The 13,802-nt window shown below is 39.2% G+C and overlaps 1 protein-coding gene across 1 annotated transcript in view; it reads right to left on the bottom strand.

Moving 5' to 3' along the window:
* Window positions 1-3,961: 3,961 nt before the first annotated feature.
* The window catches only part of CPNE4 (copine 4), a 184,206-nt gene continuing 174,365 nt past the window's right edge, over window positions 3,962-13,802 (bottom strand). Inside the window, exons 14-16 of the mRNA XM_062496747.1 lie at window positions 12,786-12,919; window positions 10,498-10,734; window positions 3,962-4,093 (exon numbers count right to left, since the gene is read on the bottom strand). Of these exons, the coding sequence (XP_062352731.1) occupies window positions 3,962-4,093; window positions 10,498-10,734; window positions 12,786-12,919 (503 nt within the window). The remainder of the gene's footprint in view (window positions 4,094-10,497; window positions 10,735-12,785; window positions 12,920-13,802) is intronic.

The raw sequence follows: 13,802 nt of genomic DNA on the forward strand, positions 1-13,802 counted from the left end.
AGGGACACACATTTCTGACAGAAAAGCTACAGTTCTGTACTTTCCCCCTTTTTATCATGATGTAAAATAAACCTTTTTTTTTATGTTTGGTCTTTTTTGGTGCATGCAGCTTGTCATGGTGCTAAGGAGGCATGAACTCTCAGGTTTGTGTGTGTAAGGGGGAGTAGGTGTATCAAGATGGCTGCAACTGTGAGTGCAATCAGATGGCAAACTGCCTGCTCTAATCAGTGGGACAAGAATTCAAGTGCCTCCTGAACACAGCAGTGGAAATGGCTACCACTTTTCTTTGGAGGAAAGGAAGAGCATAGACTAGAAAAACCTTTCCCACCAGTCTGCTGCCTTGGGTGGTCCTTGGAACTGGAAAGTGGGAAGTGGAAACATCACTTTTGAACTGTCAGCCTTCTCCAGAGAGGTCACGTGGGTTTCACCTGATCAGTTTGAAGGATCTCTCCAACTTTGCAATGATATCAGAAAGAACAAAAAGAGGGGGTGGGAGTGCAGCCAGATGATTTGCAGTGAATGCTGCAAGCAAACATGCAGCTGGGCTGGAAGCTGTCATTCATATAGCTCTCTAATTGCTGAAATTGTCTCCACTATAGTGCAGTTCCTCAGCTGCAGGTACAAATAAGACCTCTGAAGGAGGACAGGTGGTGCTGTAAACTCTATTTTTCTTGTGGCAAAAATGTATAAACTTATCCTAGGAATCTTCCAGCTCATTCTTCCCAAAAAAAAAAAAAAAAAAAGGGAAGAAAAAAAGTAGAACACTACATTGTTCATCATGGTCATAGTAAAGTTTTCATATGGAAAGGTTTTACCTTAGGGTAGTAAGCACTTAGCAGTGTATTAGTGCTTTTATTAAAATCTCTCGTGGACTTAGTTTCCCCTACAAACTAAAACTGCAACCCATCCCTGCACCTGGCTCAAGAATTACAGATATTAATGTATTTCAGGCTAATAGGAGTTTCCTGGGAGGTTTTTTTTTTTGTTTTTGTATTGGATTTGAGATAAAAAGGAAGGCAGGGTTGTAGCTGGCAGAGAATATATTTTAGATCATTGGTTATCTCAAAAGGACAAGATGTAATTTATTTTAAAGCAGTTTTCAGAATTTAAAATGATCCATCAAAAGCCAGTGGAAGTTTAAATTTGCATAAAAAATCTGCAGGAGAAATTGATAGCAGTTCAGCCTAAAGGCAGAATGGCCTTGCTAAAACCCTAAATAGATAAAACAGGGAAAAATATCCCATTTCAGAGATATATTCATATACTTAATGAGGTTACCCTGCACAAAGTCAACAGTATTTTATTGCAGATAGTAGCTTGGAGCAATGAAAATAACATCCAAAGCCTCATTAGAAAGCCTTTACCATATGGCCAGTTTTGTCTTCAGTGCATCCTACACGAACTCACCACACTATTAGGTGTTTGTCTTACATGCTGAGATCTGTACAAAGTGAAGGAGATTTTCAATTGATTTTTCAATACCATGAAGGTATCTTTCCAATTACTTGAGGGCTGCTACAGAATTGCTGACTTATATCAACCACTGATAATGATTTGTTTATAAGTAGAGGACATTTATAATCAGGATTGTGTAAAGTAAACAGAAAGATCTGCAGCAGCTGGGGTTCTAAAGAAACTTTAGACCACGTACCCACATGAAAATGACTGATGGTTTATATAGCTCAGCATACAATAGCCTTTTGATTTCTGCATTTTCTGTGATGCCACATTATGGAAGCACTTTGTAACACCTCTGGAAATGAAGAACTCTAACTGCCTAATTCTATGTAACCATAAACACTTTAAGAATCAGTTTAGTCAAAGATCATGTACCAGAAGAAAAATTTATCTGATTCCTAATTTTTCTTGCTGAAAGCTTTCTTTTATTCAGTCTGGCAAATGATAAAGAAAAGGCTGAACTTCTCCTCAACTATACATGACATCCCTTAACGCAGGTGCCAGGGTAATGTAATACTCTTTTCATGGTGTGAGCACCATCCTGCCTCTGAGGAAGGATCTCAAATCCCTTTTCAAGTATTAAAGTCCCCCAGTACTATTGAGAGATCTTTATGATACATGACAGAGACCTTAATTTTACAGATGACGAATCTGAGGTGCAGAACATTTAAAACATTAAAAAATGAGATGCTGGAGGAGGAAAGAACATGGAGTCATTGATTTTTCAGTCCTGTGCTTTAACAGCTAAAAAATTCTCCTCTTGAGAATAGGGAAGGAAAGAAAAAAGGGGAGAAGTGGGAATAAGAAAGTAGAGGTGTTGTATGTAAGAATTAACAGTCATTGGCAGAATGATATATGACATGCAAGGGGAGATCACAGTAGCTTCCAGATGAAATACACCCACAGAGGGCAAGATGTGCAGCCTGACAGGGTAAGCTCTCAAATGAAGTGTCAGCCATTACATGGAAATGTGGATATCAGTTTGGACATCTCCAGACAATTTATACCCCTGATGAAGTAATGCTGGCTGCTGCTCAGTATCTGATCAGCTGAAGAAATCTTTACAAGCAAGTGTGAATGACAGAATGGGGCAGAACTGCATGTGCTGGGGAGGCAGCTCCATGCATCTGGGCTATCCTACCGCCTTCACATAAAAGTACAAAACCATCAATCAAAGCTGATCCTATGGAAGTTACCTCTAAAGGAGAATCGTGGAGCTCTCGATTACTATGTTACCCACAAACTTGTTTAAAATACGTATTTCTTAACCAAAACCTCTTGCTCACAGGGGAAGGTTTCTAAAATATTCAGCACTGGCACCAAACAGCTTCTTCAGGAATTAGCAACAAGAATGTTTTCAATTCAGTGGGAGTACACCTCATCCAAAGTTGTGCCTTTTGGACAATCCCACAGATTATTTTTTGTCAGATTTTCTCCTTAGTTTTTAACAAGTCACATCCTTCAAACACAAAAAATAACACTGATCTAATTTCTTCACTTACATTCGTATTTCAATGGAAAGTGCAATTACACACAGGTGATCTGTGTGAGAATGAAGTTAGAGATCACTGCTTATCCCCTTGTCCCAAAATCAGGCCATGCAAAATTTCATTTGGAAAATGTACCACACAGATTTGGATACAGCGTGTGAGATTTAAAAACACAAATGAAACAAAATAAGAATTCCCAAATGGAAGAGATTCTAATTTTGGATAGCCAAAATACATCCTGTTTGAAAAGCTAGCCAGACTGGGTTAAGTAGGCATGTTTTAAGACATGCAGTCCTGACGGTCCATGCTTTCCAAGCCAGATGTCTTTACAGCTATGGTCTGAACACTTTGTAACAGCTGGATTTGCCAGGCTTTTGAAAAATTACCACTCAGGCCACAGACTGAGTGGGCTTGTTTGTGTGTCCATGTGTAAGGTGCTAACACTAGAAATGTCCACGGTTCAGGTCAAGTATCTCTTGAAACAGTATATTTCCCTTCCCTTGGAATACAGAAGTTGAAAGCAGGCAGCCTTGTGGCAGAGAGAGAAATAAAGACAACTGCAAAACTGTGTTGTTTTTATTTTAAACATGCAAAATACAGTTCATGCATCTGCCGTTTTGAAAAATCTCTCAGTTCATAGCAGATTAAACCAGACATTTTGGCTATCAACTCTCAATAAGTATTTCAAAATGCTTTACAGTGTAAATATAAGAAATTTAGCAAAATTTCAACAAACCTGTATAAAAACCAGATACAGATAACTTTTTATTTCAAGGCAACATGCTGTAATGTAAAGAGTTCACTTTTTTTTCTGGATATTTTTTCTCATAAAAAGTTTTCAACGATACAACTGCTTAACAGATTTAAGCCTTTAGGCTGCACATGCAAGAAAAAAAAATATTTTAGTTAAAAATCACCAAAACGTGCTATTTTTTTGTTTCATTTTTTTAAATACAGTAGTTGTAGACAGTAGCATTTTTCTTTTTTAGTTTTGTAAAAGAGTGCAGGCAGGTTCATGGAGCTAGTGTCCTGGAAGACTCGTACTCTGACATACATTTTGGTTTTATCCCTTTTCCATTGTAATAGTCCACCACTTGGTTTGGAACTTCAGCCAAAACACTTTTTGCTAGAGCAGCTGGGGATGCCTGCAGGAAATGGTAGAAAACACAAGCATTAACCTGGTTCTCTGCTAGAAGTGCCATGGGTTTTAGAGGCATTGGTGCCATGAAATCAAGTATGGTACAGAAATAGAAGGCAAAAAAGACTTAAAGTGAATCACACTATTGCTGGAAACTCATGAGTCAATTTAGGTATGGAGCTGTAGCTACCAAAAGTACACTAAAGCCGAAAGTCCTGTGTGATTTCAGGTCCATTTGGACTATTTTAAGTTCAGGGTAACTGAACTTCCCTGCACTCTGGGAGAGCCCCATATCACAATAAAAGCTGCAAAGACTTCATTCATCAGTGTTCAGCAAGGAACCCTGCAGAGCTCCAAGCTGAACATGAATGGATAACACTGTGAAAGGGAGGCCTTCATCACCATTCTGCTCTTCAGAATCTGTCATGGTGTTTTAATGGCTGGGAAAGTTTTTAATTCAATAAAAAAATACTTTGTGTCTATTGGAATTAAACCATGATTACAATAAACCTTCAACCCTAATCTGGGTGGAGGCTCCTCCTGCAATGTAAAAATGGCAGGTGTCAACCAGACTAAGAACTGATGATGCTGAAAGTTAGAGATGGATATAGAGATGGCCACTGGCTTTCACCCCAGGCAGGGAGGAGGGCTCCCTCCCCCTCAGTGCAGTCAGAAACCCTGCCTTCCATCAATACAGAGCTGCTGCATCACACCCCAACAATGTTTCGGGTGTCTATTTTAAGCAGAGGGGCCTGTGGATGTTTTGTGGGCAACCATTACCTCTGTGTGCTGCATGGATATTCCTCAGCCCCTGAATTCAGCAGTGACAAAACTGGACTCTTCCCATGCACCCATTGGCCCCCGTGTTTTAGATTTTCTGGTTTCTAAGTGTTTGGGTAGAACTGGTTCCAAGTCCTCCGGAACAGCCTGCTTGGCCGTGTTCCCTTTGAGCCCGCCACAAAAATGCAGTAAAAATGCAAACACTTAAATTTCATTTTGAGAGATTTAAATTGATGTATTTATCTCCATAGAGGTCAGACTGCAGCTCAAACGATGGGAACTCAACTAGTGGCTGGATCACACTTCTTCTGCACACCAAGTACTCTTACCCAAATCAAGGAGCACTTTCCTCCTCCTTGTCTATTGTGTTATCACCCAAGTTTCAAACCCACCATGTCACAAAGCTGTTGTACTGACTGTTTTTTGACCTACTCTGTTTTGTGGGCCGGCATCCTTATCCTTAGAGTCTTAAAATTTGGTTTACAAAGAATGTAAATGGTAAACTATTTGTAGGTAGGCTAATCCAAGGGTGAAGAAAACCCCAGGCTATTAGAAATTCCAGTATCAAATAAAAAGATAATGCTAGCAAAACCAGAAACGGGTTTTTTTGATTTTTTTTCTGTATTTTTGTATTTTGACTCACGTATGAGAATAGTAACAAGTGAAATTAAATGCTATTTTCCATTTATACCAAAATATTGCAGCCAAAAAAGCCTGGAACAGTTCTGCATGAACAAACTAGCAAAACATAGAGCATACTTTATGTGACAGTGCAGCAAGTGTTCTAAGGTGTTATACTGTAACAAAACCCATTCATTTTAATACTGAAAAGTGAAATGCGTGTTTTTCCAGAGTTGCCCTATTCTTGCCTAAACCTGTTTTACAGAATCCTGGAATGATTTGGGTTGGAAGGGACCTTAAAGTCCATCTAGTTCCAACTACAATAATCAGAAAATACCCCCTTGGAATCACACAAATGGCTGATTTCTACAGTGCTATTGAAAATTACTGTTTTTTTAAAATTTCCTTTCCAGTGTGTCAAAGCTGGACATAGCTTAGCCTGCCTCTGTGCTATTTTACCAAAAATGCAACCCTACACACAGGTAAAAACAGGGAGTGGGGAAGAGCCCCGAGCCAGCACTGCACACACAAGCCGTAGCAATCAGGAAACTTCACTCTGCTCTGTCTTTAAAAATGCTGGGCAGGAGCTTTGGCATCAGCTTCTCTGGATCTGTGTAGTTCACATGTTCTGAACTTTGGGCCAGCAGCACTCATTCCTGTGTATCTTCTTCCCCACTCCACCTCTCTCTTCTGACGCCACATCCATTCCTCCTGAACAAAGGGTCAGCTCTTCAGAATAGGCTGTCAGGGCTCAGATGCACAGCTGAATCACTGCCACTTCAGGAGTCCTTAACTGAAAAGCCTTTCATTGAGGTTTAAGTGAAAACTTAAACTTTTACTGGGCCCACAGGCTCACAGGCAATACGAGACCCACACAGGGTAGCTCTGGGGTAGCTGGCTTGACTCCTTGCTTCAGTCTGAGCATGGGCAACCGTTGCCTTACTGAGTTTCATCATGCCAATGATGTCTCTTTGTCCTGGGGCTCTTTCTAGCAGAGAACACCCCAAAACCAGGCTTGGGATTGGTTTCCTATCTGGTGATTTGAACCACCTGTACCTTACATACTTTTCATGGTGGTAAAGCACTCCCATTTCTAGATCAGATGGTGCAAAGCAGCATTTTTATAAGTGAGAATTATACTCAGTAACTTCTAAGCTAAGAGTTCAATCAGTATTGTGTAAGGATTACCTGTGCTGGGTCTTGAACACAGATAGGATATTAAATAAATGTTTTACTTAACATTTTCTCCACTGCTAGAAGAGCATCCTAGCAATAAGCACCTCAAGAGGAATAGTTCTTGATTGATAGCTGATATACAACAATCAGATCAGTCAGCAGAAAAATAATCCCCTGTGATTCCATAATTGGTGTGTATTACAAAGGACTGTGGGTTCAGTTCTATAGCTTCACAATGCTTAACCTTTACCTACAATGCATAGTGCAGAACACTGCTCCTTGCAGTGGTATGAGCTGTGCTTTCCACACTCCTTTGTGATGTATGTTATGAAGTCACAGCTGTTAACCTTTGTGATTAAATACAATGCAGAATGGAATACAATCTACCTGTGGCATCAGATTTGTGCCCAGTGAACATATCATATATCCCAAAGGCAGAAAATTTCATTTCTTATAATATGACTGTGAATGGAATGAGGCAGGTAATTTTCTTCAACTACATTTCAGTCATGGAGCTTCACTGTTCTACAGTTTTAGGTGAAGGACACTCATGTTATGGGGGGGTGATGATTACAGAGAGAAAGAAATCACTTGGATTCAGGGAAAATATGTTTCCTTTTTTTTTGTTATGTTCCCCTTTAGCGAATGGCTTATGTCACCCACTATGCAACGGGACTTTTTTTTAAGCGTTAATGGTTACCTTGATTTTATCAAGCCTCTACAATTACAGGATTTGCCAAGAGTCACTACATTTTCTATTATTCTTTTGATGGCTTCAAAGATATTCCTTAAAGAGAGAGAAAAAGCTTAGATGTTTTATTGAAGTACTTCTGCTGCACTGTATTGCATAGGAGATTAAACCCCTGTAATAGAACCTGCTGTCTACACTGAGTCTTAAGGCAATAAGACATTGATGTGGGTATAAGATTTTAGGCATGTGGATAACTAATTGAAATGTGTTAAATGCCTGTATGAGTGCAGGCTCAGATTCTTCTCTGAAGTCAAACTTATAAAATAAAAGGGATTTTTCCTATAGGTTATTTCTCTGCCCCCTTCCATTTTCTCAAAGGGGGAAGGTTTTGTACAGATTATTTTTGATCTCTTTGGATAGATATGAGATTTTGAGTTCCAAGTTGACCTGAGAATAGAAGTAATGAAAATAAATATTGCTTGGTTTGACTCCAAGGGAATTTTGGTTTACTCTTGCAGCAAAAAAAGAAAAATAAAAAAATGCTCACACATAACATCTTCTTCTCTCCTGTCATTAATAGATACAATATGGATTCAGGAATAAATAAATACTTGATTTATCAGAAAAACCTATAAACTTTGCACAATTTGATTTTTAATCTTTCTAAAAGATCCTTCAGCGTTTTTTTCTACTTAATAAATTAACACATGGTACATTGACAAAAGGAATGGGATTTTTACCTAAATATGTATTTTGCTTAAAGCTGTCAATAGTATGCTGATGTATATAAATTCTCGTGTTTGGTCAGAACTGATCTAATAAAAATCTCCCAAATGTCTTAAATCTGCATTTCCCCAGTGGTGAAAAATAATTTTGAATCAAAACTCATTTCTCCCATAAATTTTTTTTTTCACTAGCTGATGTATGGTCTTTTGTTTGTGCTAAATAAGCAAGGAAGCTGTGAACATCACTCTGTTGAGAGAGAGATTATTCAGGATGTGACAATAAAGAAATTCAACCAGAAGTGGCTATTTTTATGAGCACTCATCCATTACACTGACATTTGTTGAAAAACGGAAAGATCACAGTAAATAGACTAAATATCAGGTTGCATAAGATTTATTAACTTTTCTGATAGGTATAGAGATATATAGATTTGTATTTGCTCTATGTTATCTTTGCTACAGAAAGAGGGAGAAAAATATCACTATTTAACAAGAAGATTACATAAAGATTGCTTTCCTCTCCCAGTACAGGGGAAGTTAATCTAAATCAGGTAAAACGAATATATGCTTGTCATATATGCTGGCAGTAACAATGCCACAGATTCAGTCACAAGTTAACACCAGGGGCACAATACATTTAGAGCCCAGAACTGCAACTGTCAGCATTCATCTATTAAATCCAGGATGATTTTAGCTTTATTATGAAATACAAAGTGAAACCAAAAATAACAAATGTAGCTGGCTTTGCCAGTTCCTTGCAGAAACATGTATTCACCTAATTAAAAGTAGCTCTCCCACTAGCCCACAAATATCTTAGGTCAGGACACTTTTCCAGTGACTACAGTGCATCACTACACAGTTGTGATTATGTGCTGAAGGAATCACAAGCTATGAGGTGGTTGTGCTCATACTTTGTTTCATCAGGTAGGTGTCTGTGTGCCTGTCAGCACAGAAATGTGCTTGTCTACAACTCAGTAGTCAATCTGCAGCTATTTTGCATGGTGTCACCAAACTAATAGCATAAGGTGAGTTTTCCCTCCTGTGTGCATCCATGGTTTACATAAAGCTAGAAGGAAAAGAGGAAAAGTCTGTTTCTCTTGCTCCTCGGTAGAGTCTGGAAAAGTAAGAAGTATGTCTAGATCTAAGGCAAATATTACAAAATTGCATTTTGAAATGAGAAAAAAAAAACAACCCTTGCAAAGAGAAAAATGAAGGTATTTTGGAAATAGCAAACAGAAAAAATAGCTCTCGTGGTGACAAAAAAATCCCAGAAAAACTAAAAAAGATGCCAAATTTAAAAAGAAATGCAAGCAATGTGAACCCATGTGCATATCAAAGCCAGCCCAGAGTTGAGAACTTGGCTGTGACATACCCAAATCTAAGGATCTCTAGCCTATGGAAGCAGATTGAAAAGAGCAATGTCATGAGGAGAATGAGTCAGTTGCACTGTAAGGCAAAGAAATTCTCAAATCAAATACTGAGGATATCCTTCCTAGACAGAGCAAAAAAACAGCCTGGAGAACCAAGTAAATGTAACAGAAGTAAGAAGAAAGAAGGGAGAGAAAGATGGAAAAAGGGAATGAAAGGGATGGGATCAGCATTGCAGAGGAACATAATGCATGCCTCCATATGGAGGAAAAGGGCTCTGAAAAACCCCTCTGTGCATGGGAAAGCCTCTTATATGCTCGTGAATGCTGAAAAGTCCCTGGAACAGATGGTACAATGTAGGGCAGGTGACTGAGAAGAAAAGTTAATGACCAAAACTTTACTTCAGATTTGGCAATTTAATGCTGGTTCTGTTCCTTTCATTCCTACAGAGTGTCTTCTACACCACACTGGCCTCAGTCAGGCTGAGGGCAGAGGGAAAATCTCAGTAACGCCACTTTCTTGCCTGTGTTCTTGTACAGAATTTGGGAAAGGGTTTGGAGGCAACCAGTTTGGATGCTGTGGGTGGATAATCCTGCATTTGAGAACTCGGGCACCAAACTTCAATAAAGAAACAGCCTCCTGGGAACACTGTAAGGACAAATTCAAAGCCATTTCATCTACCTGTGGAAACAAAGGAACAGAATGCAGAATACAGTAGTCCTAGTAGAACATATGCAAAAGAGAACAGAAAACAGACTCCATGAAAAATTAGGCAGGAAAAGTAACCAAATTAAATCAGGGAGAAAGTGGAAGCAAGGACTGGCACCACAAAAAGCACATGGATTCTGCCTCATTTCTTCCTTTCCCACTGCCACCAACTCACTAATGGAGCACACTGCATTCTGATTCCCTTTTTTTTTACTATTTTTGACACAATAATGCCATAGACTTACTCAGCACTTCATGCACATGCAAGGTTAACCCCAGCCTCATGAATCATTCACTATACCCATTCACCCTTCTGTGGCAGGGATGGAAAAATCAGCTTACATGTTTGAAGTTCCTAAATGGCACAAACTGGACAATATCTCGAAGCACGGGCTCGCCCTTGGGAGACCTCAGGATGCCATCATCACCATCCAGCATCTGCATGTCACTGAAATCAGCGTTGCCCACCCCGACGATGATGACTGACATGGGGAGGTGAGAGGCGTGGACGATGGCCTCTCTGGTGTCAGCCATGTCTGTGATGACGCCATCCGTTAGGATCAGCAAGATGAAATATTGCTGAAGTTGTTGTGCAAGAAGTGAAAAATTATATCATTAGTTAATATTCCAAAGCTGCTTAACCTTTTAAGTTAAAAAGTATAAAAGTGTTTCTGGTAACTCACTCATGGACCTTTTTGAAGACAAAAGAGCCTTTATATTGACTTTATAGAATTTTCTATCCCAAGCTCCTCAGCTACTAATTTCTCCTCTGCAGAGTAATGGGGTCCTTGAGGAGAGCAAGGCAGGAATATATCCATCTTCAAACTCTTCATACAGAGCCTTGAAGAGGTTTTCTCATTCTCCAGAGGAGAGCAAGCAATTTGGTGAGCTTGTAATTTCTTTCCCAAAACTTCAAAGCCCACTGAACTAGGATCATAAACTATGACATTTCTTCACTTGGTAATGGCTAAAGAGTGGCTCTTCTTGGATCCCTTATGAATTTTTAGGCAGCTGAAGTCATTTAACAAATGTGCATTAATAGGAAAAATGAACAAATCATAGGATTTGGTCACTCTGCATGAGCAATACTAACACACTGAACATGAATAATAATTATGTATATATACAGCAGTATAAACTCAAAATGTTCCAGTCATCTTGTCCTGCCATTGAATAAAACAAACCACGGACAGAGAAAACTTCATCTTGAACATTCTTGAACAATATAAATTGTTTTTCAGAGAGAAAGGGGGAAGCTTAGGTATGGAATGTAGGAACTTATTCAGTAGGGCATATTAGATCAGAAACAGCACTGGGATTAGAGTGAGCCACCTCAGGATTAGGTGGGTATGGAAATTCAAATGTAGCGATTCCCAATTTTAGGAATGAGACCCTAAATACTATCAAGGTTCTGGAAAAAACAGTGGAATCATAGAATCATATAATGGTTTGGATTGAAAGGGACCTTAAAGATCATCTAGGCTGAACAGATGATGAGGCAGGGATACCTTCCACTAGACCAGGCTGCTCAGAGCTCCATCCAACCTGTCCTTGAACACCTCCAGGGATGGGGTAACCTCAGCTTCTCCAGGCAACCTGTTCCAGTGCCTTGCCATTCTCACAATAAAAAGTTTTTTCTAATATCTAATCTAAAGTTGTCGTCTTTCAGTTTCAAGCCACTTCCCCTTGCTCTGTTACATGGTCTTGTAAATATCAGTCACAAGCCCAGACTCATGAACAGAAATATTTGGTAACTGCTGCCCTAATAGGACTGTAAAAAAGCCCATAATATGAAGAAAGCTTAGGCCAGGTGATGAGGCACATGCCAATGCACAGCTCTATTCTGTTCAGTACTTGGGCACTTTTTGTGCTGCAGTACACAATGTCTCTCTTACATCCTTTACTCCCACAGCACTGCTCTTGTAAATGCTAAGATCTACTTGCTCACATATTCCCTCCAACTCTCTTGTTCTCCCTTTCTCCCATTCTGTCTTTAAGGCAGGATCAAAATAAACCTAATATATCTCATAGATGTACATTTAAAACGTGATCTGTACGCAAGTCTTTTAGCCCAAGAAGTATGTCCTGGGATTTTTATCAGGTGCAGGCTAACACACTTGTCTTCCAGTTTCTAAAAGGCACAAATTACTTCATCACTAATAACAAGGTGAAAACTGTATCCTTACCATTTTCAAATGAATGGCTGGAAAAATCCCCTAGGTGAACAGAAAAATTTTACTACAGCCTCTGCAGAAGATAGGAAATTGGGTAGTCTGAATAGGGAATAATTGAACTCATCTCCTGGTACAACCAAGACTTTTAGGGCTTCAGCGCTCAATTTTTGTCAACTTAGTAGTGCCATTTCTATTTCCACAGTGAAGAACTAGGTGTGCTACAATGAAACAGCCCTAAAAGCAGGAAACAGATCAGTGGGGAAAGAGTTTAAAGCTGTGACAATCAAAGCTATAAATAATGGATACACTCTTCCAGCTGACACAGGTTTAAGCTGCCTTCTGAGAAGGCAGTTCACAAAATCTGTGAAGTCTGCATTAAAAGGTCTTGTTTTGATGGACTAAAAGATTTCCATAGTAAGACAAGAAAAAAAGACAAACACAGCTTTTTTCCCTTACCGAAGCCTCCTTGGTGTTGGTCTCCTCTGATGCAGATTTTGCCACTTTCTGGATGATGGGAGCAATGTTTGTTGGTCCGTAAAGCTGCAGCTTGGGAAGGCAGCTCTGATAAGCTTCCACAACACCTTGTATTCCTGGCATGAAAAACCAAAAAAAAAGAAAAAAAAAAAGAAAAAAAAAGGTGGAGCACATTGCCAATATCAGGTTTGTTTGTAAATGAAAGGTGGGTTCTTAATGAAGAAAATTAAAAATACTACACAATTAGCAAGGACTAGCAACTTCAGATAATTTCCAGGAATCTGTCTCTAGAGGCTTTGAATCTAGTTTGTAGATTCATTGTACCATGCTTCTCCTTCCCAGTAGCTTTTAATGCCTATTTTTCAGGTATGAGCTCACAATGCCATAGCTTCCATTCTTCTCAGTTTAAGATGTGATAGCTTCCTGATCAACAACCAAGATCCATCCGAAAGGCTAGACGCACGTTAAGAAACACTACAACACTTCTTCCTCCACTTTAGATAAATATTTTTGCTTATTATGGCAGTTGCCAACAAATTTGTCCTTTGTACTTGTGCCCTAAAGCTGTTAGGGAATTCAAAGCATCTTTTCAAGTACCTGACTCTCCTGTGCTAAGAAAATAATTTTTCAGGGTTAATTTGCATAATGACTTACACGTTGAAATTGACTATGACCAAAAGCTGTGAAATCTTGGAAGAAACAGCAGGATGCTTTGCAGCCTACAGAAAAATGAGCTTTAGCTCGGAAGTTTTGATGGAGAACTAGCTATTTTTGGCTTTTTCATTTCAGGATATATAGTCAGACCAGGGAGCAAAGACTTCTTCTGACACACTCGACAGATCACAGAATGGAAATTGGTATTTTCAATCACTGAGAAGAAGGATTTCTTGAAGTGATGCACATTAGCCTCCCCATTCAAAACTCCCAAGCTTACCAGACCTAAAGGATTAGAGGTCTAATGTTGGAAAGAAAGCGATAGACTGAAAAGCTTTACAAAGG

Source organism: Cinclus cinclus, chromosome 1 (genome assembly GCF_963662255.1).
Source record: "Cinclus cinclus chromosome 1, bCinCin1.1, whole genome shotgun sequence".
In the NCBI taxonomy this organism is placed as follows: domain Eukaryota; kingdom Metazoa; phylum Chordata; class Aves; order Passeriformes; family Cinclidae; genus Cinclus; species Cinclus cinclus.